At 46.7% G+C, this 23,734-nt stretch overlaps 1 protein-coding gene across 4 annotated transcripts in view; it reads left to right on the forward strand.

The window, feature by feature from the left end:
* Nucleotides 1–23,734, forward strand: part of LOC146175419 (uncharacterized) — a 50,520-nt gene that overhangs the window by 14,056 nt on the left and 12,730 nt on the right. For all 4 annotated transcript variants that reach the window (XM_084581756.1, XM_084581757.1, XM_084581755.1 and 1 more), the window contains 2 exons: nt 1,378–1,481; nt 22,593–22,623. In XM_084581756.1, coding sequence (XP_084437882.1) covers nt 1,378–1,481; nt 22,593–22,623 — 135 coding nt within the window. The remainder of the gene's footprint in view (nt 1–1,377; nt 1,482–22,592; nt 22,624–23,734) is intronic.

A 23,734-nucleotide genomic window follows, 5' to 3' on the forward strand; every position in this document is an offset into this window, starting at 1 on the left:
TTGCTTTCTAATAGAAATCTAGCACTTCACCTTTCATTCACATTTAGGCATACTCAACCCAGCTTATTTTGCACAGTCTGATATATTCAGGCTTTCATTTTTTCCTTATGCTATAAACATTTGTAATGATGCGTTATTGCCTATTTTCACTGATTGAGGCATTGTATTAATTTGTAATATTGTTGCACTTTATCACCCTGCTTGGACCTGTGCAAGGTCAGCTGTACGGAATAAATAAAAATGAGAAGGATTCAACGCTGCTGAACTGAATGTGGAGCGAAAGTATTAGCTGCGGGTGACCGAGTGTTCTTCTTCTTCTTCTTCGATGACAACGATGACAAGCGGTTAGACCTGGCGTAGTATTGCTTTCGCAGTAAAAATGTATATCTATTCTAGCCGAACCCCCTGTGGTGCTGCATTGGTTAGGGCGCTCAGCTACTGTGCCCAAGGATGCCGGTTCGAATCCCAGCGGTGGCAACCACTTTTTGATGGAGGCGAAAGTGCCCGTTTGCTTTGCGATGTCAGTGCACATTAAAGAACTCAGGTAGTCGAAATTTCTCCATAGCCATCTATTATGTTGCCTCTCATAGCCTTAATCGCTTTGGGACATTAAACCCCTTTTTAACCAAAGCAAACCATTCTAGCCTGCTAGAGAAGGAAGTGGAAGTGAAATTAGGTTGTTTATCAATGTTGTATCTTTATAAGTCATAAATCTATACTGTACTGTATACATGCTGCACCAAATGTGCATTGAAAGCAAACTTTAGAGAAGAGCTGTTTGAGCACAGTTTCACGACTTACGTGTCTTCCACTTGTGGTTGTCACTGAAGTGGATGCAAGTTAGGTTAACATACCATACCTGGGCAGATAATCATGGTAATCTGATGAGATGCGTGGAGCAGGTTCAGAGGTTACAGTGTCTGGCATCAAGTATTTCTGAGTAACGAGTAGACGATGCACTCACGTTGGGCTTGAACAGTTGTGGCATAACAGCACCAGCATAGTTTGTGGTTATAAGACCACAGCAAGATAATGTGGATAAAGTCTGACTGCTTTTTGTCAAGAGAGGTCTAATTATTTATTTCATGAGACACTTTTGATGATGCCTGATTGAAGTCTGTCTGGCAAAGTTATCACGCAACTACACTGTTTGCAAGGGGTGATAGCGGTGCTTATGATTCAGCAGGGAACAGTCACCAATTTTCGTTACTGTGGTAAAGGTTGTTGTTTGACCTCAACGTTTGTCAGATGAGTTTCATTCAACTTTGCCAATGAAGGCATGAGAAAAATGGAAAAAAGTTTGCTGAAGTGAAACCTAGACTTGTCCAAAGGTTGTCCTTCGCATGATTCTGCTTCACATCGGTTCTTTTCCGTCAGATGTCATCCATACGGTTGGCCCAGTTGGTGAGAACGAAGCCAAGCTCCATAGTTGCTACCTCACCTGCCTCGAGACTCTGAAGGCGCACAAGCTGAGGACAGTGGTGAGTGTGGTGCACAGCTGTTGGCACTTCAAGTATGTAAAGTTTCCCACAGTGATAGTTATGCGAGGGACATTCCTCAATTTTTTTCTGTGTTCATTTTCATCTATCGGAGGAATGCGTGACAACAGGAAAATCTCGGTCACTTAGTGGTTTTATCAATGCATATAAAAAACTGCTCTGTAGAGTCTTTGCTGCTACTTTACAATACAGTCAAATCTCTGTATAATGATTCATCTGGGTCTGCCAAAATTCATGTTATTTTGAAGTGTTGTGATGGAAAACTTACCTACCATCATTTCAATACATTACTAATCATTTTAAGTTAAAAAGGAGGATATTCCCCCCTCCAGTCAAAGCCTTAGATAAGAAACAGGAGAGTCCCGGTCCATGGCTGACAGTGATCTGAGTAGCCAATTCAATGAGCCGGGTTTGAACTCAGAGGTCTGAGCTAACCAACATGGCCTCCCATTGCTCAAGAGTAGGAACTTGCATTAGCGATTCCAGGGGCGACTCCTCTTTACAATTACACAATATGTGATCATCAGTGGCTATTTCACCATATAGTGCGTATTCCTGGTCGTAATCATCGGGGCAGAATTTTGGCAAGTAAGAAGTCGTGAAGGATCGCGTCTGGAGCTGCCTCCAGGTGGTCTCCTCAGGAGACCATGAGCAATGGGAGGCCATGTAGGTTAGCTCAGACCTCGGAGTTCAAACCGCAGCTCCAGACGCGATCCTTTACGACTTCTTACTTGTCAAAATTCTGCCCGATGATTACGACCAGGAATACGCACTATATGGTGAAATAGCCACTGATGATCACATATTGTGTAATTGTAAAGAGGAGTCGCCCCTGGAATCGCTAATTCAAGTTCCTACTCTTGAGCAATGGGAGGCCATGTTGGTTAGCTCAGACCTCGGAGTTCAAACCCAGCTCATTGAATTGGCTACTCAGATCACTGTCAGCCATGGACTGATAGCTACTTAGCTTGCATCATCTGCATTTTTCCTTTTGTGACGAAATAAATGTTTCCTAGTCGAATTTGCTTTTATAAGTAAGCCAGTGTCGAACCTAGATATGAAAATGACTCACCTTGGCATAAACATCTATCTATGCACGGCCGCTCTCGAGGGAGAGAGCGCGCGCTCTTTCTTACGGCGGCCTTCTCAATCTCAGTGCACGGCCGCTCTCGAGGGAGAGAGCGCGCGCTCTTTCTTACGGCCTTCTCAATCGTCGCGGGAACAATGGGAACTTTTCTCCTTGAGTTACGCTCTCCGCCACTGCAAGGGGCGCGACCTGCTCACTGTTCGCTCCGCGTCTGCTTCAGCGGCGGCAGGTGGCTTTTGCCTGGTTTCGCGCTGTCGCTCGCGAGTTTCGTGGTGAGTGCAGCCCCGAAATTAAAGAGCACAGAAGGTAGATACTGCAGCGGCATGTCGTCAGCGTACAACACGTGAACGGATATAAAAAACACTGTCGTTCAGCAAACGTTCAAGCATGACATACACTGCGGCACGGTAGCTACTTTTGTCCATTTTAATCCGAATTTTCCCCAAGCCTGTACAAGAATAGGAACAAAAAGAAAACTGAATGAGCAGTGATCACATCGAAGCTTCTTCAAGGCTAACATGACAGCAAATCGTCTGCAACAGCAAAACCGTTTTTCAGCGCTAGATGCGAAACCATTCATGTAGCACCTAAGATGAAAATAATTTCATAAAAATGTAATGTAAATTGCAAAATGCTTGCTTGATATAAAGTATTAGTATAACAGTCAAAGTAAACGTTCTATGGTTGAATTTTAAATGTTATTACAATTCATATATTAGGCAATGTGTGGTATTATAAACATTATTTTAATTTTGCAAATAAACATTGTTTTAATGAAATTTTTACATGATATTATGCTTATTATGAAAACAAAATATAGTTTGATATTCATGACACCACTTGTGCTCAAAGTGGTAAAAAAAGGCCAATAAATGATGAAGGTGATACTCTATGCAGTGACTTACAAATGAGTTCACCTGCTATATCGAAAGTATACAAGAAACTTCTAAAGCGTTAAAGAAGTATACTCTCACTGAAGACTCATTTCAAGCCTTATATAGCGACCCATTGATCTCTTCAGGAAAGTAAGGTTAATATGCGGAAGGGAATCACATATGCTAGATGCGAGGGCCGTGACAGCTAGCGGCACATGACTACATTGTCAAGACGGGCGTTTCATCTGAGAGCAAAATCAAGGCACTGAAGGAAGTGATGGCATCTCCTACCATTCCATTTCCCACTGTCACATATTCCGGTTCACCTTACGTCGCTGGATATATCATTTAGTTAATCAACTTCGGGTGTGACGCTTGCGCTATTCTTGAAACTAGCGAAAGAAGCAGCCCCATGTAGTACGGTAGCTCTTCTACGAGGACAATGTTCTAGTGGACTGCATTATCCGAAACCAGAGCTTGTTGCCCTATTGGACAAGCTTTTTTTTTTCTCGAAAAAGCTGCCGTGCACCTACTACGCACAAATGTACTCGAAGTACTTAAAGGGCCACTGTCCAGGGAAGGCCCTTATAAGCAAAGGAGCCCAGTGTTTCGATCAGGTACCGGAGATAGTCTGTGCAAAACGCTACAGTGACGCGCGCCTCAAAGCATCGAAAATACAATTCAAAGCTCTCGCATGCTCTCCTTTGGGAAGCCAGCTTCCCCGTTTCCTGCGCTGGCCCGACGGGCCACAGTAATGACGTACATACCGCGGACGACGTCCATTAGTCCGTCTCGCTGACTGACGGGAGAAGGATGGGTGTCTACCGCTCGCTGCGCGCTTTTCCCTCGCCACGGCCAGGCTGAATCCAGCGGCGTGCGCTCCCTCGGCCGTTTTTTTTTTTTCGCGCTCACGGAGTGCCACGCCCCACCTCCCGCCCCACCTCCCGCCAAACGCGGAGGAGGAAGGGGAATTTGTCTTGCGGAGGCTAGACGACCTCGGGCAGGAGAGTGAAAAACCTTTTGCAAGGGAACGGAAGGAGAGAAGCATGACAGAATCGGGTGATTGCGGTGGCTGTAACTGCGTTATTAGTTACTCTTTTCAAAAACATTTTGCGGCCTTGCGTTCTAGGGGCGAAGTCTCACAGTCACCGGGGAAGAAAATATTTTCGACCGGAGGGTGGACAGTGGGCCTTTAAGATCCTGATTCAATCAGCATTTCAGAACTCAACACTGAGTTGCCCGAAAGGAATTGACAACAGCTATATTATTAGGTCCGCTTCTTTGATATTTGAAAAATTTCTCAGAATTCTTCTCAATTAATTATACCAAGAAAGTGACGGAGAAGACCGAGAGGCCAACTCCTTATGTGCACAAGCCGTGCAGGAAGATTTTGAGCCTGAATTTTCTAGACGCAGGTCGCATTTTGATGAGTTGATGAGTATATAGTGCAATGTGTAACTTTGAAGGACAATTTTTTTATTGTTTGCCGCTCTTTTCGATTCTGCTTAACTGTTTATGCCCATTTCCTCGATTAAAAGTAGTCGCGAGACTATATATATATATATACATCTTCGGTCTTTCAACCGACTGATGTGTTTTGAACGAAGCTAGAACAACCCACGCCACAGACAAATGAAATTTTTACTATATGAGTAAATTTTTGTTCTTTACTCTGAATCTGAGACGCGCCATGAATTTTTGCCGGTGCCTCTTCTGATCTAAACGAAAACGGTAGCGGTTGACAGAATCTCCACCCAACAGTTCACCATGCACTCACGTCAGGTCGCGCTACACCTGCTTAAAACATTCAAAGGCAGATTGCATAGCCTGGTAAATTTAGTTTTGTACAAAACTTAGCGGTAAAAAATGTTGAAGTGTACCCAAAGCTTCATTCGACCGTGCACGGCCGCACTGATGAAGGAGCGCGCGCGTGAGCGGATTGTTCACTGTATTTTATTCCTCGTACACGATAAATGTTCGATGTTGATGACGGACTGCATAAACTATAAGAGGCGAAATATCAGGACCTGCCGGTTGCAACTGACGCGGGCAAAGCTAAAAGCGAGCGCGCGTTTCCCTTGCGCGTGAACGGCTGTAGCGGAGGAGCAGCAGTGGGGCGGTGGAAACAGACCCCATTGGAGAGGCCGTAAGAGAAGAGAAACGCTCTCTCCCTCGAGACCGGCCGTGATCTGTGTTTGTAGACAAGCAAAAACCTCAGATTAAAATGTTACACTAGCTTCAAAGCTGCTTTATTTGAAGAAATCGGTGATTTTCTTTTGGCATGTGCAGTACACATGACAGATTAACGCAGCACCTCATCGGCTATGTCATTGTACGAGAGATGAAAGGGCAGACTTTGTTCATGTGCATTAAAGCATCGGATTTTGATGTGACCTTATTTTGTTTAGTGTTCAGTAAGATTTACAATCTTGTCCCAGTCTTTCAGAATGGTTGCGACGGTCATTGGGGCAATGCCACACTGTCTGCATGGGTCGATTTGCTTTTTGTTCTACGTCGATTTCTTACAATACAGTTAAACATGGTTATAACAAAGTTATAAAATGTCCATGATTTTTTTCTACATACAGGTTTTCGTTTTATGCAGTTTTCGCATGGAGGCTCAAAAGGCTTAACGAAATCCAGATTAAGAATTGATTGTAAGGAAAACCATTTTGAAAGTATTTACATGAAATCAGAATTGCTCGAGGTTACAAAAGCGGTGCAAAGTTTTGCGATCGCACTGAGGGCGTGGTGCAATTGCGGTGGCAGCCTCCATCTCTGCTGTGGCTCGCACCTAGTCTACGATGAAGCGGGGAAAGGAGGCTGACGGAGGAGTCAGTCTTGTCAGTTTTGGGTAGAGCACGCGCTTTTTCTGGTTTGCGCCGCTGCAGAGCGAGGAAGCACCTGTGAATTCGTGCATGTTCCCATTCATCCACCACTGTTGCCCCAGCAAACCGACTGCTTCGCGTTGCCAGCGCTCTTCGCTGTTCTCTCCTCTACCGATGTGCGGGCGTTGCGAGCAACCACGTGCCAGCAGTGGACACATACTGCTCTTGCCGTCATTTTTCTTTGTTCTGTTATTTTCCGCTGCTTTTAAGCATGAAGTTTTGTAGTGGTGCATTTCAAAAGCAACAAGACTGCTCAAGCACAGCGCAATGTAGCGCTCGTTGCTGTCGTAGACGCTCCTCTCACACCAGTTCGTGTTTTATCGAATGAAACTTGCAGGGTTCTACCAATTTCCAGTAATCAGTGCTAGCTAAGAGATAGTCGGTACTTCGAATTTGTTTTGTCAAGGTCAACCATCGCGGCAGGTTTGTTATATGGAGTTTTCAAATGCATGCACTTCAGTGGGTGCAGTGTCGGGGAATTAAAAAAACTTTATTGAGGAATTTGCTTCATGGCGGTTTGTTACATTGAGGATTACTGTATGTCCAATTTTTCCTGCAGCAAAAACTGCTTTTTCTTCTGTTTGGCACCGTTGCTGGCTGCATTCATTGTCGGTCTCTCACAAACTTCGCAGGAAGGTCACCCCGCAACAAACATTACCTGACCGCACATGTGAATAGCACACACAACCGACCGACGCACGACTCAAGACACACAAAGAGAAAAAAGATAAAGTGGCAAGCAGCTAGGCCTGCTGGCTACTGCATATTAAACTGCAACTTCGTAGTGGTGCTAGGAGTTGGCAGTTTCTGTTTCATGTAAATGTTGTAGCACTGTTAATTTTAGCCGAATTCGTTATACCTTGATTAAAGGGACACTGCGGCAGTTTTAAAATGTGCTAGTACTCTAGATTTTTGAAATAGGTTACTTGTCGATCAGGTATGTGAAGTTATTTTTTCGATTATATATAAAACACGTGCGCAATCGCCGACTGAAAACACTCAATTCAAATCTCCCGCAACCCGTGCAACTGCTACAGAGGAGGAAAGTAGAAAGAGAAACTTCGCTCTTACCGTTCGTTGTTCTGCCACTTTAGGAGCCGGAGGCATTCAGAATTACCCGAGGGAGCTTTTGGCATCCGCTGTTCCTCGTCTTACATTCATTGTGGACGTACAAAACATGTCAGCTTAGTGTTGTGCGCCGGATGCAACACTGTTTTGTACTTGTTCAGATGCACGAGCAGCTGTGGTCACGAAAGTGTCGTCTTCCATCGTATCTCGCAATGTCAAAAGCTCACGGCGCATTGAGACGCTGCTGAGAAAAGAAATAAATTCGAGCTGACCACAGGAAACATTCTACTGGAAGCATTTTCGTGATTGTGACTACATGCAGTTTTTTTCTGATTTCTAGCTGAACCATGACGTGTTTCATTCCATTTCCTTGTACAAAAGAGTCGTGCCAGTCACCATTGCCTAGAATCACGTTTATTAAAGAAAGAAAAGAGATGTAAGGGCTTATACGTCTGATTGTAGTTCCATTACTTTCTGACTATTCAGGTATCATTTGTGTGCGAACCGCCGCGTTTAGCATCTGTTCGCTTTTAGCGTCGGTCTGTCCACGGAGCGCAAACTTGCGATGGGACGGGCAGGCAGCATTGGCACGTGGCTGTACTTGTGTGTCCTTTTTTTTTTTTTCTTTTCTTTTTTTTTTTTTTGCGCAAAGGTACACACAACGGCTTTTATGCTAAACATCAGACATGTCGTCAGCCGCACACGCTGATGATCCTTTGCGAACGAGCAGATAACTGTTGTGTCGCAGCTAGGTTGTGAAGGCTTTGCGAAATCCTTTCCAGCATGACACGCGCCTGATATGTTTGTGGAACCCCCACGGGAACATTATTAGAAGATAAGGCGTGTACTTCTCAGCTCAGTATGGGTGCATTCAGGTATGGAGCGCACTGAGTGAGGTTTGGTTCAATGCGTCTAAGAAATCAAGCTTCAAAGTTGTTCATATATGGCCTCGTGATTTTGCACTCGTTGCTGGCTCGTCATTTTACATAGTCCAGTCTTCTTTGGGGATGCAAATTAAATTATAAACCGGCAAGGCTTTTGTAAGAAAACACATTCTTGAACACTGTTTTCTCATGAAGGCATTGGTGCGGTGGACCTGCAGCTTGGCATTCAACATACGTCGGCCATCAGTTCACTAAACTTAGATTGTGAGTGTACGATAAAAGGGAAAGGTTCTCTACATTCTGCGTGGGTTTGACTTGATCTCCAGCGCAATAGCTCCATCAGTGCCTTGCATGCATCGCAGAGCTCGGCAACCGCACTTCGCTTACTGATCATTTGTCTGGTGTACTGCTTTGTATTACTTCACCCTTTCCATAAAGGTAGGATGCCTGGAACTCAAAGTAGAATTTGGTAAGCCATGCCGTGGGACCTTTTTTCACGGACTTTTCAGGTGCAGTGGGAGACCTGGGACTGAGGTAGTCGGCTAGTGCATTGTTAGCTGCCCTTCCTTCCCAGGAATATGCATGCTGAGGTTTCGCTGAGGGTCATACCGTTTCAGCTAATAATGACACACACTACTTTTCAAAATGCCTTACTGTATACCACAGAAAGTTTTCATGAAAAGCCCCTGCGCCCCACAACATAAGTGCTGCATCGTTTATGGGCGCATCTGGTACGAATATATGCAGTGAAACCCCCGATAATCATTCGGGTGGAACTGGCATGCCATAATAACTTTTACAAAGCCGTAAATAGCTGCGATCAGCACGCAGCACAATGACGGAGCCGCATCGGCAGCTTCTCAGTCCTCAAAATGTCTTCACGCAGTCTTGGCCAATCACAGGAGGTGGCGCGACCCGTGGTAAGCCCAGTCATGCGGGCTGCGCATTTCTGCTGAAAAAAAGGCTATTTTTACTTTTTACTTCCCAATTTCAATCCGATATTTGAGTTCGCAGCATGAACAACTGTGGGTTTCTGCTGAAAGCCCGATTTTTGCTAAAAGTGCCGTAGTGTCCCTTTAAAGAAGAGAAAATAAATTACGTATGTTATTCTGAAATAAACGCTATGTTGAAATTTGTTGTTCTGAATTATTTTTACATTGAGAATGTTGGAAGTCTGGTGGGGATTTTTAAATTATTTGTAAATATTGTAACGTAGATACACAGATATATTTACAGATATTTACAAAGAGGTAGCTGACCAGACTAACAACTTCATGCCAGCGGCGCCCAGCACGAATCACACACACTTCGTCGTTCTCCACCTTCCACATGCGAGCACAGCACTTTGTCGTCGTCGTCTCTTTACATAACTCCCGGCGGCGAAAGCACTGTCCCGGTGCTAAGTAGAAGACGGATCAGGTGCATGGTACGGCTTGAGGCGAACTACATGAACAACGTCGGTGGCAGGGCGGGTGGATGATGTTGAAGAATCAAGAGGAGCAACCTCATATGTCACGTCGGTCACCTGATGGAGCACACGATAAGGGCCATTGCACTGGCAAAGGAGCTTCTCAGAAAGACTGACACACCAAGGAGGAGACCAAACGAGAGCGAGTGATCCTGGCGCATAGTGTACTGGGCGATGCCGGCGGTCATAAACAGACTTCTGGTAGGGCTGGGAGGCGGTGAGACGGTCGCGGGCGATTTCGCGGGCCATAGTTGTATGGGTGATGTCGTCACGTGCTTACTTCGGGGTCGACTCCAAAGATGGCGGCAGCAGTGTATCCATTGGCAATGCAGAAGGTCGACCAAATAGAAGATAGAATGGCGAATAGCCTGTGGTGTCGTGTCGCGACGAATTGTAAGCAATTGTTACATAGGGCAAGGCATTGTCCCAATCACGATGGTTGGGTGCGACGTACATAGATAGCATGTCAGTGAGGGTCCTGTTCAGCTGCTCAGTAAGCCCGTTCTTTGAGGATGGTATGCTGTAGTGAGCTTATGTTGCGTGGAACAGGACCGGAGTATGTCGTCAACTACCCGGAAGAAAAAGTAGCGGCCGCGGTCTGTCAGCAATTGGCGTGGAGCACTGTGGTGAAGGATGACATTTTGAAGCAGGAAATCGGCGACATCGGTGGCGCAACTGGTTGGTAATGCACGTGTGATAGCATATCTGGTGGCGTAGTTGGTTGCGACAGCAATCCAGCGGTTGCCGGAACTGGACGTCTGAAAAGGTCAGAGGAGGTCTAGTCCGACACGATAGAAGGGTTCGAGGGGTATGTTGATAGGCTGCAGAAGACCGGCAGGCAATGTGGATGAGGGCTTTCTGCGTTGATAGAATATGAAAAATTCGTTATTGTGTATATAGTACCGAGATTCTACAGTGATCCTCATCATCATCATCATCATCATCAGCCTGACTATAACCACTGCAGGGCGAAGGCCTCTCCCATATTTCTCCACTTAACCCGGTTCTGTGCTAGCTGCATCCACTTGACCCCTGCGAACTTCTTAATCTCATCCGCCCACCTAAATTTCTGCCGCCCTCTGCTACGCTTTCCTTCCCTTGGAATCCAGTTTGTTACCCTAAGCGACCATCGGTTATCCTCTCTTCACACTACATGTCCTGCCCATGTCCATTTCTTCTTCTTAATTTGCACTAGAATGTCGGTAACTTGAGCTCTGACCCACTCTGCACGCTTCCTATCTCTTAATGTTACCCCTACCATTTTTCGTTCCATAGCCCTCTGGGTTGTCCTCAACTTAAAGGGGGCATGAAACGGCTAGAAAGGTCACTGACAAACGTTTTCAATGCGCAGAACAAATGCTTCCGAGCATTCGTTCAAAGTAAAACTCATCGGAAAAAATCCAGCGATTTGTTATTAATTTTTAAAAACAGCGTTTTTTGAAATTCGCGGGCTGCGCCATTTCCGCGTGGCGGCGAAATGTGGGACTATTCTGCCGTGATTTCCTACGTCACCAGTCCCAGAGTGACAGGCCGCGACGCCCACTACGTCACTGACACACTTCCGGTAGCTGCGAAAGTCGTCTGCTCGAGTGCTGCAATGCATGCGTGAACCCGAGCTTGGCGCTTTGGTTCGCGATGTTAACCAAAAAGGTGGTGGCATCCGATTGAAAGTGCGCGTCGGTGCAGCAGTGCGAAAAGAGCACGCAGGTCCGATTCAACACCGTACCGATTAAAAAGGCAGCATCACCTTCGTGTAAGTGAAACGTGCGTCAAAAAAGGTCTGTCCTCAGCTTCAGCGCGAAAGTACACAAATTCGCACCGCTTATGTACAGCACCGGATGTCGCCAGGTTACCGCAGAGATGCCGTCCGCGGGCGCTGCAACCGACGGCACTCCGATCGTGCGCTGCTCCCTGGTCGTCGCTAGGCCTTATTTGCGTTGAAGCCACGGCGGACGGCGTTTTGGAATCACCCGCTTCCCTGCGTCTCTAGCGTAGCCGCTCGCATGCTCATGTGCACAATTCTTGCGTGTCGGTGCGAAAATCAGTGACAACCTGCGCTGCCGAACTGAATGTGCCGAGCTGCTTTGCTGATGTTTTGCACCGTCGATTCTGGCTCGGACGATGCGTACACATGAGATAAACACGCGTGCACGCTGCGCATTGGCACTTCCTATACGATGTGCGAAAGGACGTCAAAAAAAAAAATACACTATCCTTTTTGTTAACCTCAATTTTAAGATTTGCAGACGAATAATTCGTGCTCACCTGTCATCCGATATCAACTCTGTAGTGATCATCAGTCCGTGCTCTCGTCGGTGATACGTACGCGTATACATTCCATTCGTTATGCACAAGAGATGCCTCTCGCCGACCATAATGAAAGCAGCTCCGGACTAAAAGTGACGACGACATATGTTTGCACGCGGGCAACTCGCACGCTCGATCGTCTGCCAGCATCCATGCAGAGTCGATGCTATCGCGTCAACTCCGCGAGGGGTCACCGGCCGCCGTTGGTCAAACCGCAGAAGACGGTACCAAAGAGACTGACCCAGGCAGCGCGAGAGAAGAAACCGGTCTTGTAGAAAGCCGTGCTCGGCAGGAGTGCACGCTAATTTGCGCTGAATGGGACAGGGATATGAAGGAAAGTGCTCCCTCCGCGGCGGCCGCCGGTATGTGTGGACTCCCACCTGCAGGTATGCGCTCGCGAACGCTGTCGCACACAATTCCGAGAGGTCAAGAAACTGAAGACACCGGCGGCCGAGGAAGACAGCAGACAAGGTTGAAAGCTATGCAAACGCAGTCGGGACGGGAAAGGCAGAGACCGTGAATGCATGGGCGACGACCGGAAGTCTCAGAACCGAGCGTCACCCGATGAAGCTTCGTGGGCGGGGCTAGCGGGGCGGAGTTCCCGAGCTTTTCTTCGTTTTTTTCTGGTGTCTCGGAGTGTTGAGTTGAGGGGAGCGAGGAGGAGCGCCATTTTTAATCGCCGATATCTATGGTGTTAATGAAGCTAGCTAAAAAATTCTTGCGGTGAATTGACCTGTGAGGGAGTACTTATCTCTCGACCGATTTGCTTTACCCCGTTTTAGGCATTGCATGACCCCTTTAAGTAGAACTCTCTTGGTTAGCCTCCACGTTTCGGCGCTATAGGTGAGTACAGGTAAGATGCAACTGTTATATACTTTCCTCTTCAGCGATACCGGTAAGCTGCTAGACATAATCTGCGAGTGCTTGCCAAATGCGCTCCATCCCAATCTTATTGTTCTTGTTATTTCCTTTTCATGGTCCGGATCTGCGGTTACTACCTGTCCTAAGTAGACATATTCGCCTACTACTTCCAGTACTTCGCTACCTAATGTAAACTGCTGTTCCTTCCCGAGGCTGTTGAACATTACCTTAGTCGTCTGCATATTGATTTTCAAGCCTACCTTTCTACTTTTCCTGTCTAGGTCATCAATCATTATTTGTAGTTCATCTCCCGAGTTGCTTAGCAAGGCAATGTCATCAGCAAATCGCAGATTACTGAGGTATTCCCCATCAACCCTTATCCCTAACTGCTCCCATTCCAAGTCTCTGAATACTTCCACTAAGCGAGCTGTGAATAGTACTGGGGAGATTGTGTCTCCTTGCCTAACACCTTTCTTTATGGGAATTTTGTTACTTTCTTTATGCAGAACTATGGTTGCTGTGCAGCCACTGTATATATCTTCCAGCACTTTCACGTACGGCTCGTCTACCCCCTGATTTCGCAATGCCTGCATCACCGCCGAGGTTTCAACTGAGTCAAATGCTTTTTCGTAATCAATGAATGCTATGTATAAGGGCTGGTTATATTCCGAGCATTTTTCTCTCACCTGATTGATGGTATGGATATGATCGATAGTAGAGTACAGTTTCCGAAACCCTGCTTGATCCTTTGCTTGATTGAAGTCTAAGGTTATCCTGATTCTATTAGCGATTACCTTAGTAAATACCTTATACGTAACAGACAGTAAGCTGATTGGTCTGTAATTTTTAAGGTCCTTAGAGTCCCCTTTCTTATGAATGAGGATAATGTTTGCATTCTTCCATGGTTCCGGTACCGTCGATGACACCAGGCACTGCGTATACAAGGTGGCCAGTTTTTCTAACACGATATCCCCCCTGTCCTTCAGCAAATCCGTAGTTATCTGATCCTCTCCAGCTGATTTCCCCCTTTTCATAGTTTCTAATGCTTTCTTGACCTCGTCCTTCGTCACTGGTGGAACGTCTGAATGTTTTTCCCTACCGCCAATCTCTTACGTTCCTGACTACTTTGGCTACTGTAGAGATTTGTATAGAATTCCTCGGCTACTTTGACTTTCTTGTCCATATTCGTGATGACGTTGCCCGCCTTGTCCCTTATCGCATACATCTGGTTTTTGCCTATGCCCAATTTCTTCTTTACCGCTTTAAGGCTTCCCCCGTCCTTTACAGCATGCTCAATTTTCTCCATGTTATACTTCCTTAATCGGCCACCTTGCGCTTATTGATTAGCTTTGATATCTCGGCCAATTCGATCCGGTCTGTTGGATTGGAAGCTTTCATACTCTGGCGTTTCTTAATCAAATCTTTCGTCTCCTTGGACAGCTTACCGGTATCATCTCTAACTATCCTACCGCCTACTTCTACCGCGCACTCAGTAATGATATCTCTGAAATTATTGTTCCTTGCTTCTACGGTAATGTTGCCATCCTCGGTTAGAGCTGAATACCTATTCTGTAGCGAGGTCCTGAACTCTTCTGCCCTCCCCCTTACCGCTAATTCGTTGATGGGTTTCTTTCTTACTAATCTGTTGCGTTCCTTCTTCAGATTTAGGCTAATTCGGGACCTCACCATCCTGTGGTCACTGCATCGCACTTTCCCGATTACCTCTACATCTTGCATAATGGCGGGGGTCGAACACATTATGAAGTCGATTTCATTTTTAGTCTCCTCGTTAGGACTTTTCCATGTCCATTTCCGGTTCTTCCGTTTGCTGAGGAAGGTATTCATGATTTGTAAGTTATTGCGCTCTGCAAACTCAACTAGTAACTCCCCCCTGCTATTCCTAGAGCCAATGCCATAGTCACCTACCGCCTTGTCTCCTGCCTGCTTTTTCCCAACCTTGGCATTGAAGTCGCCCATTAGTACAGTATACTGCGTCTTTACTTTTCGCATTGCCGATTCTACATCTTCGTAGAAGCTTTCAACTGCCTGGTCATCATAACTACATGTAGGTGCATAGGCCTGTACAACCTTCAGTTTATACCGCTTATTAAGCCTAATTACAATGCCTGCCACCCTCTCATTAATACTATAGAATTCATCGATATTACCCGCTATGTACTTATTGACAAGGAAACCTACTCCTAGTTCTCGCCTCTCCGGTAAACCTCGGTAACACAGTACATGCCCATCCTTCAGTACAGTATATGTCTCATTCGGCCTCCTAGCCTCACTAAGCATTATACATCCCATTTCATGCCCTCTAGTTCCTCTAACAGCACTGCTAAACTAGCTTCACTAGCTAGGGTTCTAGCATTAAACGTTGCCAGGGTCAGTTTCCAATGGCGGCCTGTCCAGCGGAGCCAGGCTTTCTTAGCACCCCCTGCTGCGTCACAGGTCTGACCGCCGCCGTGGTCAGTTGTTCCGCAGCCGGCGGTGACTGAGGGCCGGGGTTTTGTGGAGCTTATCATGAGAGGTTGCGGCCAATTACTGCACCAGGGTGGCCAACTCCTGTTCTGATGAGGGAGTGCGTTGCCGGAGGCGTTCACTGGCATCAGGTCGCACCCCAAACCTATTTATGCAATTCCATCAACACGCGGATTTTTTTTTTTTTTTTTAATCCGGTGGAGAATTGCGCGGCACCGGGATTTGAACCCCGGTCCTCTTGCATGCGAGGCGGATGTTCTACCGCTACGCCACCGCTGCAGCTCAGGTGAGCTATCCGCGCATTAAAGCAGAAGTGACGCTCCCCAGCACGTCTGACAGAGAATTATTACCAGTGCCTGTATAAATACAGAGGATACTTGAAAACAAGACGACTATAGGTCCGCTTTTTATACCCCCCCCCCCTCTCTCGGTAACGCTGGTCGTCATGGAGGAAGATACGCCTTTCATCGCGTGGTGGTGCGTCAGTCTGTGAAGCACGCAAATGAACGAAGACGTGCGGCGAGACAATGCATGTTTACAGTGATCCTTTTAATATATATATATATATTTCTTTCTTTTTTTTTCTATGAAAAGGTACCAGACCTCAGAAGTTTGAGTTACAAGTCCCTTCTATTAAGATTCCCAACAACTCTTGGCCTCAAGTGATAATGGATCTCTCATTTTTTCTTTTTTCCTGCAATAGAAGTTCACTTGTGATTAGAAAACACCTTAACGGTCAGTCTCTTGTTCTCCCTCATGCGCGAACAAAAATTTCCCTCGTCGACACCACATCTCAATTGGAAGTGACCTATTGTGACCGGTGCCTTTCTCTCATTCTTTTTTTTTTTTGCTAGCTTATGATGAGAGCTTCACTAAGGAAAAGTAGCCTTTCTGTCAGTAGGAAGTACTAGCAATTTTTTTATCTGTATGAACTACTACTCTTCAGTGTTAAGTTGAGAATACAGTCCAACTCATGTATGGAGCATTTGCTCTCATAGGTTGGAGTCTTAGGCAGAATACAGCTTACCTTTTACTTCTCTGTCCTATGGGAGAATGAGAAGTTTGGGAAGTTATAGATTTGGTCATAACTCATAAAAAGTTGAAGCCCTACTCATTACATAATAAGGTTTCTAAGAGACCAAAAGTTTTGTAGCTTGTGCGCATAGTAGTGGGAAGAGAGGATAACTGATGGTCGCTTAGGGTAACAAACTGGATTTCAAGAGAAGGAAAGCGTAGCAGAGGGCGGCAGAAAGGTTAGGTGGGCGGACAAGGTTAAGAAGTTCGCAGGGGTCAAGTGGATGGCGCTAGCAGAGGACCGGGTTAATTGGAGAAGTATGGGAGAAGCCTTCGCCCTGCAGTGAGTATAGTCAGGCTGCTGCTGGTGATGATGACGATGATGATGTCCATTAATGACATTTGGTTCTGATGATGTCGAGAATACCTCAGTTGGGGCATGCAGCTGTATAGCTACTCGATACCAATAAAGCTGAGTTGGCATGCAGTCTGGTGAGAGTAGAGCCGTCAACCCAACAAGTATGGAATGTAACATGTACAACTTCATAACAGCATCATATCAGTCTGAAGGCTGCATCACGTCATTTGTCTAAGCAGTTGTCTAATATAGACTTAACTCTCCAAAGTTGGGAAAAAAGAAATCAGATTGTAATCACAATGGTCTCACCAGATATGTTTTTATGCACAACATGTTTTACATACACTTGATTATGGACCAAAGTGTCCATATCATAAGGCACAGTTGTATATGGTTTGCCTGCTTTCACAAGCACAATCTTCCATCATACTTTTTTTTTTTTTTTTTGCTTTCTTGGCATCATGTCGGCAGAAAGACCTGATGTGGTGATAACATGTTCAGCCCATCACATGCAGAAGTTGCGTTTGACTGGTTCACCACACAAACCTTTATTGCAGACATAGGTGCGTATAGCCAGCAAGAAAAAAAGACTAACCAATCAGAAGGTACTCTCGAAGTGAGGGCTGTCGTGTACATACAGATGTTTTCACACAGTTTGCACAGTTTACACAGTGCCTTCAAGCACCCATCAACACAAACCGCAGAAGGGGGGCAAGCAGCCCGACAGCCTAGCAGCTAACATCGTTTTGCATGCGTACAATGTCGTTTTTCAGAGTCCTCCACTACGGCATCCCTTTATTTTTGGGGGACATTAAACCCTATAAACCAAACCAAACTCTTTGTCTGCTTACTTCTTTTATTACTTTATGTTTAGTCCTGAATACAGTGTTTTTGATCAATAAATGCTTCCTTTATACTCCGTCTCATCAGTTCTTTCCAACACTATGGAAACTATAAACTGCCGCAGGAAATCATGAAAATATGTTGGGCGTTTTTCACTATGCCTTGTCATAATGACACGTCATAGAAGATGATAGAGACTGATGCACGTGATTGGAGAAGACGGTGAAGAAGTGAAACTGTGCTCTGGCTCGTGCTCGCCTGACTTTCTAGTTCTTTGGTTCCAGATTGCCTTTTGTGTAACATAATGTTACAAATCTGGTAGAAGCAGTGCCAGGTACTATTCCAGTCCTGGATAACCTACCTGGCACCCACAGAGCTTACTCCGGTCCATCAGCACCTCAGCCGTCGCCCACGTGGAGAACCCCCCGAATTCGGACCCCTTCCGGTCACTGCCAGGATGACGCAGCCTCGGATGGCCACAGAACCAGCTGCAGTGACATCTGAGAGCAGGCTTCCTGCGCCATCAGCCGCGAACACCACGATTTTTAATGGTGACGTGTTTGAAAACGCCGAGGACTTTGGCACGTTCGAGCCTGTTCCTCGTTACAATGGGTGAAGCGATGAGCATAAGCTTCAAGTCAGCTTCTCTCTTGTAAAGTTTGTGCGGACATGATTTGAAAGTCATGAAGGTTCATTGTGATCCTGGCAAGCCTTTTCTTCATTTCAAGACCCCAGTGGCCTGGGCTGCCGCTCTTGCCTGAGTTACTAGCCTACGCTGGGTCTCTAGATCATAGCATTGCAGAGTGGCCTCCCACTGCGCCTCCGAATGGTGCATGTTTATGTGTGAAGGTTTGGGGCCTGTGCACCCCCATGTGACGTGGTAGGCGGTGGGCTGGTCGTTGCACCAAGGGCATATGTCTGTGTAGTGTTCTGGGAACATTATGTTGTATTGATGTAGGTTGGGATAAGTGTTGGTTTGGAGCTGTCTCCATTCCCGCATTTCTTGTGCATTTAGACCCTTGTGTGGAGGGGGATAAATCCTACGTTGTTCCCGTAGGTACTTAAGTTGCGCGCCGTACGTCACTGGGACAGGAATGCTGGTTGTGAGATCGGGATTGGTGGCCGCTCGGTTTGTGTGACCTTGAGCTAGCCTATCCGCGACCTCATTACCTTCCAATCCAGAGTGCCCCGGAACCCAAGTGATCTGATGTTTGAGCTGTGAGGTTGTAGCCAATGGGTTAGTTGTGAAGCGAGCTAATTTTTTAGGTATTCTGCCTGCAAGAAGGAGCCGACACGCCGCTTGTGAGTTGGTGATTATGTGCAGCTCTCAATTGGTCGCGTCTCCGTAGGTAATGGCCAGCACGATTGCCGCCACTTCCGCTTCTGTGATAGTACAGTGCGGGATGGACATGCTGGAGACTTCTGTGTATGAAGAGCCCACCACCACGGCTGCTGCTGCGTTCGATGTATGCTCGTATAGAGCGGCATCCACATAGACAGTTCTCGGACTGCGTTCCACTGCACGTTTAAGATAATTCACTCGCGCGTGTCTTCTGCCTTCGTTGTGGACTGGAGACATGTTCTTTGGGAGCGGGGACACATATACTCTTGCCCGGTACGGAACAGGAATGTTAGTCGTTGACTGTATAGCTTGTACGTCCGAAGGATAGCCAACGCGCTCGAGAATGAGCCGGCCAGTCTCAGTTGACAGAAGGCGTTCCTTTTGGGACAGGAGGACAGCCTCTTGAATTTCTTCAAATGTGTTTTGCAGTCCAAGAGCTTCCAATTTGACGTTGGAGTAGTATGGTGGGAGGCCTAACGCGTTCCTGTAAGCTGTACGTATCATTGCGTTTACAACCCCAGGTGGTCGAAATTACCGGAGTCCTCCACTACGGCGTCTCTCATAGCCTGAGTCGCTTTGGGACGTTAAACCCCACAAACCAACCAACCAACCAACTTTGTTGAGATCTCTTCGGAGCAGGGTGAGGTAAGGTAGTCCATAGGAGAGGCGACTGATGACCAACGCCTGCACCAGACGGATTGTGTCTTCTTCCCGCATGCCTTTTCTGTTTCTGGCCACCCGGCGGAACATTTTAGAGATCTGCTGTGTTGTATTCTTGAGGAGGTGGAGCACGTGGTCTACTTTTCTATCACTTTGGAGCCAGAGACCCAGGATTCGTATGAGTGGCATTTCCCGGATTGGGACCCCATGCAGGAGGATGCTAAGATTGCCTGATGATGTATAGTGGTACCCACGTATGCGGATGACTTCAGATTTATCTGGGGAGCATTGGAGCCCGCATCGAAAGACCTCTCTTTCCACGCAGGTTGCGGCTGCTTGAAGTGTTTCTTCTTTCTGGCCTAGAGAGCCGCTGGTTGTCCAGATCGTAATGTCATCAGCATACAGGGTGTATCCAATGTTCGGAACCTGTTGCAGAGCCCTTGCGATTCTAACCATGGCGATGTTGAAGAGGAGCGGAGAGATGACCGATCCCTGTGGCGTGCCCTAGTTTGGCATGTCTTGAAGATCCGATCTCATGTCACCCATTCCTATCGTTGCCGTTCGGTTGGACAAGAAATTCTTGACGTATCGGAAGGTGCGATCGGCGCAGTTTAGGCGCACAGACCCAGACGCAATGGAAGAGAAGCTTCGCCACCTAATGCGAAGCGTTAAAGCAAGAGCTTTTTGCGGGACTGGTGTACAGCCTACCGCGCACTGTGACCAAGTTCCTCCGTGAGGCTGCCACCATGGAGACAGTGCTGCAACAACGAGTCCGTCAGTACAATCGCAACATCAACATTGGGCCCGATGTACTGTTTATGCATCTCGCTAGCGAACCAGATGTGTTACACAGCTTCACCTGTTCCGTCATGAGAGAGGACCTGCAACATGCCATCCATCTTTTCCCTGTCGTCCGGGATGAGGTGCGTATGGCACCTGACGTTCCCTACCAGTTTGACGCGAGAACCACGTACATGTCTATCCTACTTAAGGCTCCCCTGTCGGACGTCAGCATCAACGGACTCCAGCACTTCAGCCACAGGGCCCTCCTCGTGACTCCACTCCGCCAACTTGCAGCCATATATGGCAGACCCTGGATTGTTGGCCTCTCCATTAAAATCGTAGTGAAGCAGGTCACCTTTACAGGGCATGCTCATACCACCGCGTGTACCTGCGGGTTTTCGCACCGGACGGCCCTTGCTCTCGGAATGGCGAATGGCGTACTAAGATCGCTTCCCACCTTTCTGCGCGACAGCATCCCATCATGTCCGGATACCGAGTGTTGGTCTCCATCCCAAACGAGCTACCGTTCTCCATCATGCCTCGCCAGGAAAATTAATACCAGCAGCCTCTGGAAACAGAGCCGCTGATGTCGGGAAATATGAAGATCCTCTATCACCGTCACACCGATTCGACGATATTTAGCTGGGGCCAGGCAGCAACGCATCTGATGTGCTACTTCCGATTTGTATGAAACGATTGATGAGATGATGTCACAGCCTTACTCGACACAGGTGCCGGTTAGTCAGTAGTGTGTCATTGAGCCCTTTCTTTCCATGAGCGCTTCGTCTGCTGCCGGCACATGCCGGTATGCTTGGAAACGATATAACCAGATGCTGTATAAAGCATCAGCATGTTTTAGATTAGCATTGTGTATGATATTGTACTGTTTGGCACACCTGCACATTTAGTATGGGGTGTGCAAACGTGGTTACAAACTGCAGCCTAGTGACGTCATCTTTTTTATGGAAGGAAAACCATTTTTTTTTTTTTCAAGATATCAAAATTCTTCTTTAGGCCTAGAAGTGGCACAATCATCACATAAAAGGAAAAATAAATAAGAATTTATCACTCATGGATGTTTCCATAAGTAAGCTAAGGCCAAACAAAAGCCTTTTGCACTGTTTGTGACCAGCGAACATACTGAAACACCCAATAATAATGAAGAGCTCACTGTAAAGCGAGATGTTCTGCTTCAAAGCATCCCACTGTGCTAGCAATGCTATTTTAGTGTATGTAAGAGTCGTGCACGCTAAACTCAAAGAAATAGCATACATAACATTGCACATACCAAAGCTTGATATGAAATTATATTTGGCTATTGCGCCCTTTAAAGGCCCACTGTCCACCCTCTGGTCGAAAATATTTTCTTCCCCGGTGACCGTGAAACTTCACCCCCAGAACGCACGACCGCAAAATGTTTTTGAAAAGAGTAACTAATAATGCAGTTAAAGTCACCTGAATCACCCGATTCTGTCGTGCTTCTCTCCTTCCGTTCCCTCGCAAAGGTTTTTCACTCTCCTGCCTGAGGTCGTCTAGCCTCCGCAAGACAAACTCTCCTTCCTCCTCCGCGTTTGGCGGGAGGTGAGGCGTGGCACTCCGCGTGTGCAAAAAAAAAAGAGAGAGAGAGAGAGAGAGAGAACGGGCGAGGGAGCGCATGCCGCTGAATTCAGTCTGGCCGTGGTGAGGGAAAAGCGCGCAGCGAGCGGTAGACACTCATCACCCTCAGACAGCGAGACGGACCGATGGACGTCGCTCTCGACAAATACGTAATAGCTGCAGCTCGACGAGCCAGCGCAGGGAATGGGAAAGCTGGCTTCCCGAAGGAGAGCATGAGAGAGCTTTGATTTCTATTTTCGTTGCTTTGCAGCTCACGTGTCACTGTAGCATTTTGCACAGACTATCTCCGGTACCTGATCGAAACACTGGGCTCCTTCGCTTAAAAGGTCCTACCCTGGACAGTGGCCCTTTAAAGCTCGTTATTTCATATGCCCATTTTGCATTGGCACTATATTCCACGGTGTCTCGACGTAGCCTCTGCATTCATCCTTCCTTTGGTAGTGCTGCAAGTAACTACCGAGATATTAAATGTAAAGCCTACTAGGGCCTCTAGGTATCTGAAATAAATTACTGCTCATCAGCATTTAATTTTTCTTTTTTTTCTCTTTTTTCAGGCATTCCCATGCATCTCCACGGGTGTTTACGGTAAGGAAAAGTATTTGCTTTTTTCCTCACCAGTATTACGACCTATTACAGGAAAGAAAAGACTTCCGATCTACATGGCTGAGCAAAATTCAACATAGGCACGCTAAAATGTTTTGCTGTTTAGCTTTGAGATCCTTAGAATCATCCTCATCCATTGGTTACTAGTTTCTGCACCGCACTTCAGTGCCTGTTGAGGTGGTCAAGAGAGCCAGCTAAAGTTTGACGAGATATATACCAGCTACAGCTCCTGTGATACACTCTCTCAAGCCACCGTCTGCAGCTGGCGCAATATCGACTCGCTTTTATTGGCTACAGCTGCCGAATTGCTCCTTCCTCCCACTGGCTGTAGTTGGTGTAAAGCCATTGTCCCCGTCCTCACCTACTCCACCACTCCTGCTGCCGCACGGCTTCACCCTAAGGAATGGCTTTTTTGCGAGTCGCATATTTAATGTTGGTAAACTGAAAGAAATTTGGCCGAGACACTTAACATGCATATGTGTAGGATTTCGAAAGGTTTATGGTTGCACTGGTGAAATGAGGGAAATTTTCCACATGCATTAATTTTTTTCTGCTGGTTTTGTATTTAGTGTAAGTGTTCGCATATATTGTTACCTCTATGGTATTGGAAATGGGTGGCTGTGCTTCACATGGTGTCTGGGAGCCCTGATCACTGAAACCTCGGTTTGAACTCATGCAAATTGAAGCACATATGTCGTCAGTTTGAATCTGTCACAAGCTACCCTCCAACTTGGCTCGGAGATGCATGGCCAAATGCAACCTGAAATGGTATAGCACCACCCAGCATGCTGTGCAGGAACAAGTTGCATAACAATTTTAATACTTATTTCAGGAGAGTTGGTACCACAAGAAAATCCGTCAGTGATTCAGTGCGAACAAATGGTACTCACTATGTAGGTACAACCACCGCGCTCTGTTGTGTGGGCGCTCCCGTGCTGTCGTGCCGGGAGGCGACCCCCAGCCACGAAGGCCGGGCGAGATAGCCAAGCAACCACGCCTCTCTAGAACTAAACACAAAACTGCTTTACTCAAATCATCCCCGGCTGGGCTTCAGCTTAGAGGGCGCCACTGGTAAGTTAATGGATGGCGACCC

Source organism: Amblyomma maculatum, chromosome 10, assembly GCF_055883805.1.
Source record: "Amblyomma maculatum isolate TAMU_Amacu chromosome 10, ASM5588380v1, whole genome shotgun sequence".
NCBI classification, from domain to species: Eukaryota; Metazoa; Arthropoda; class Arachnida; order Ixodida; family Ixodidae; genus Amblyomma; species Amblyomma maculatum.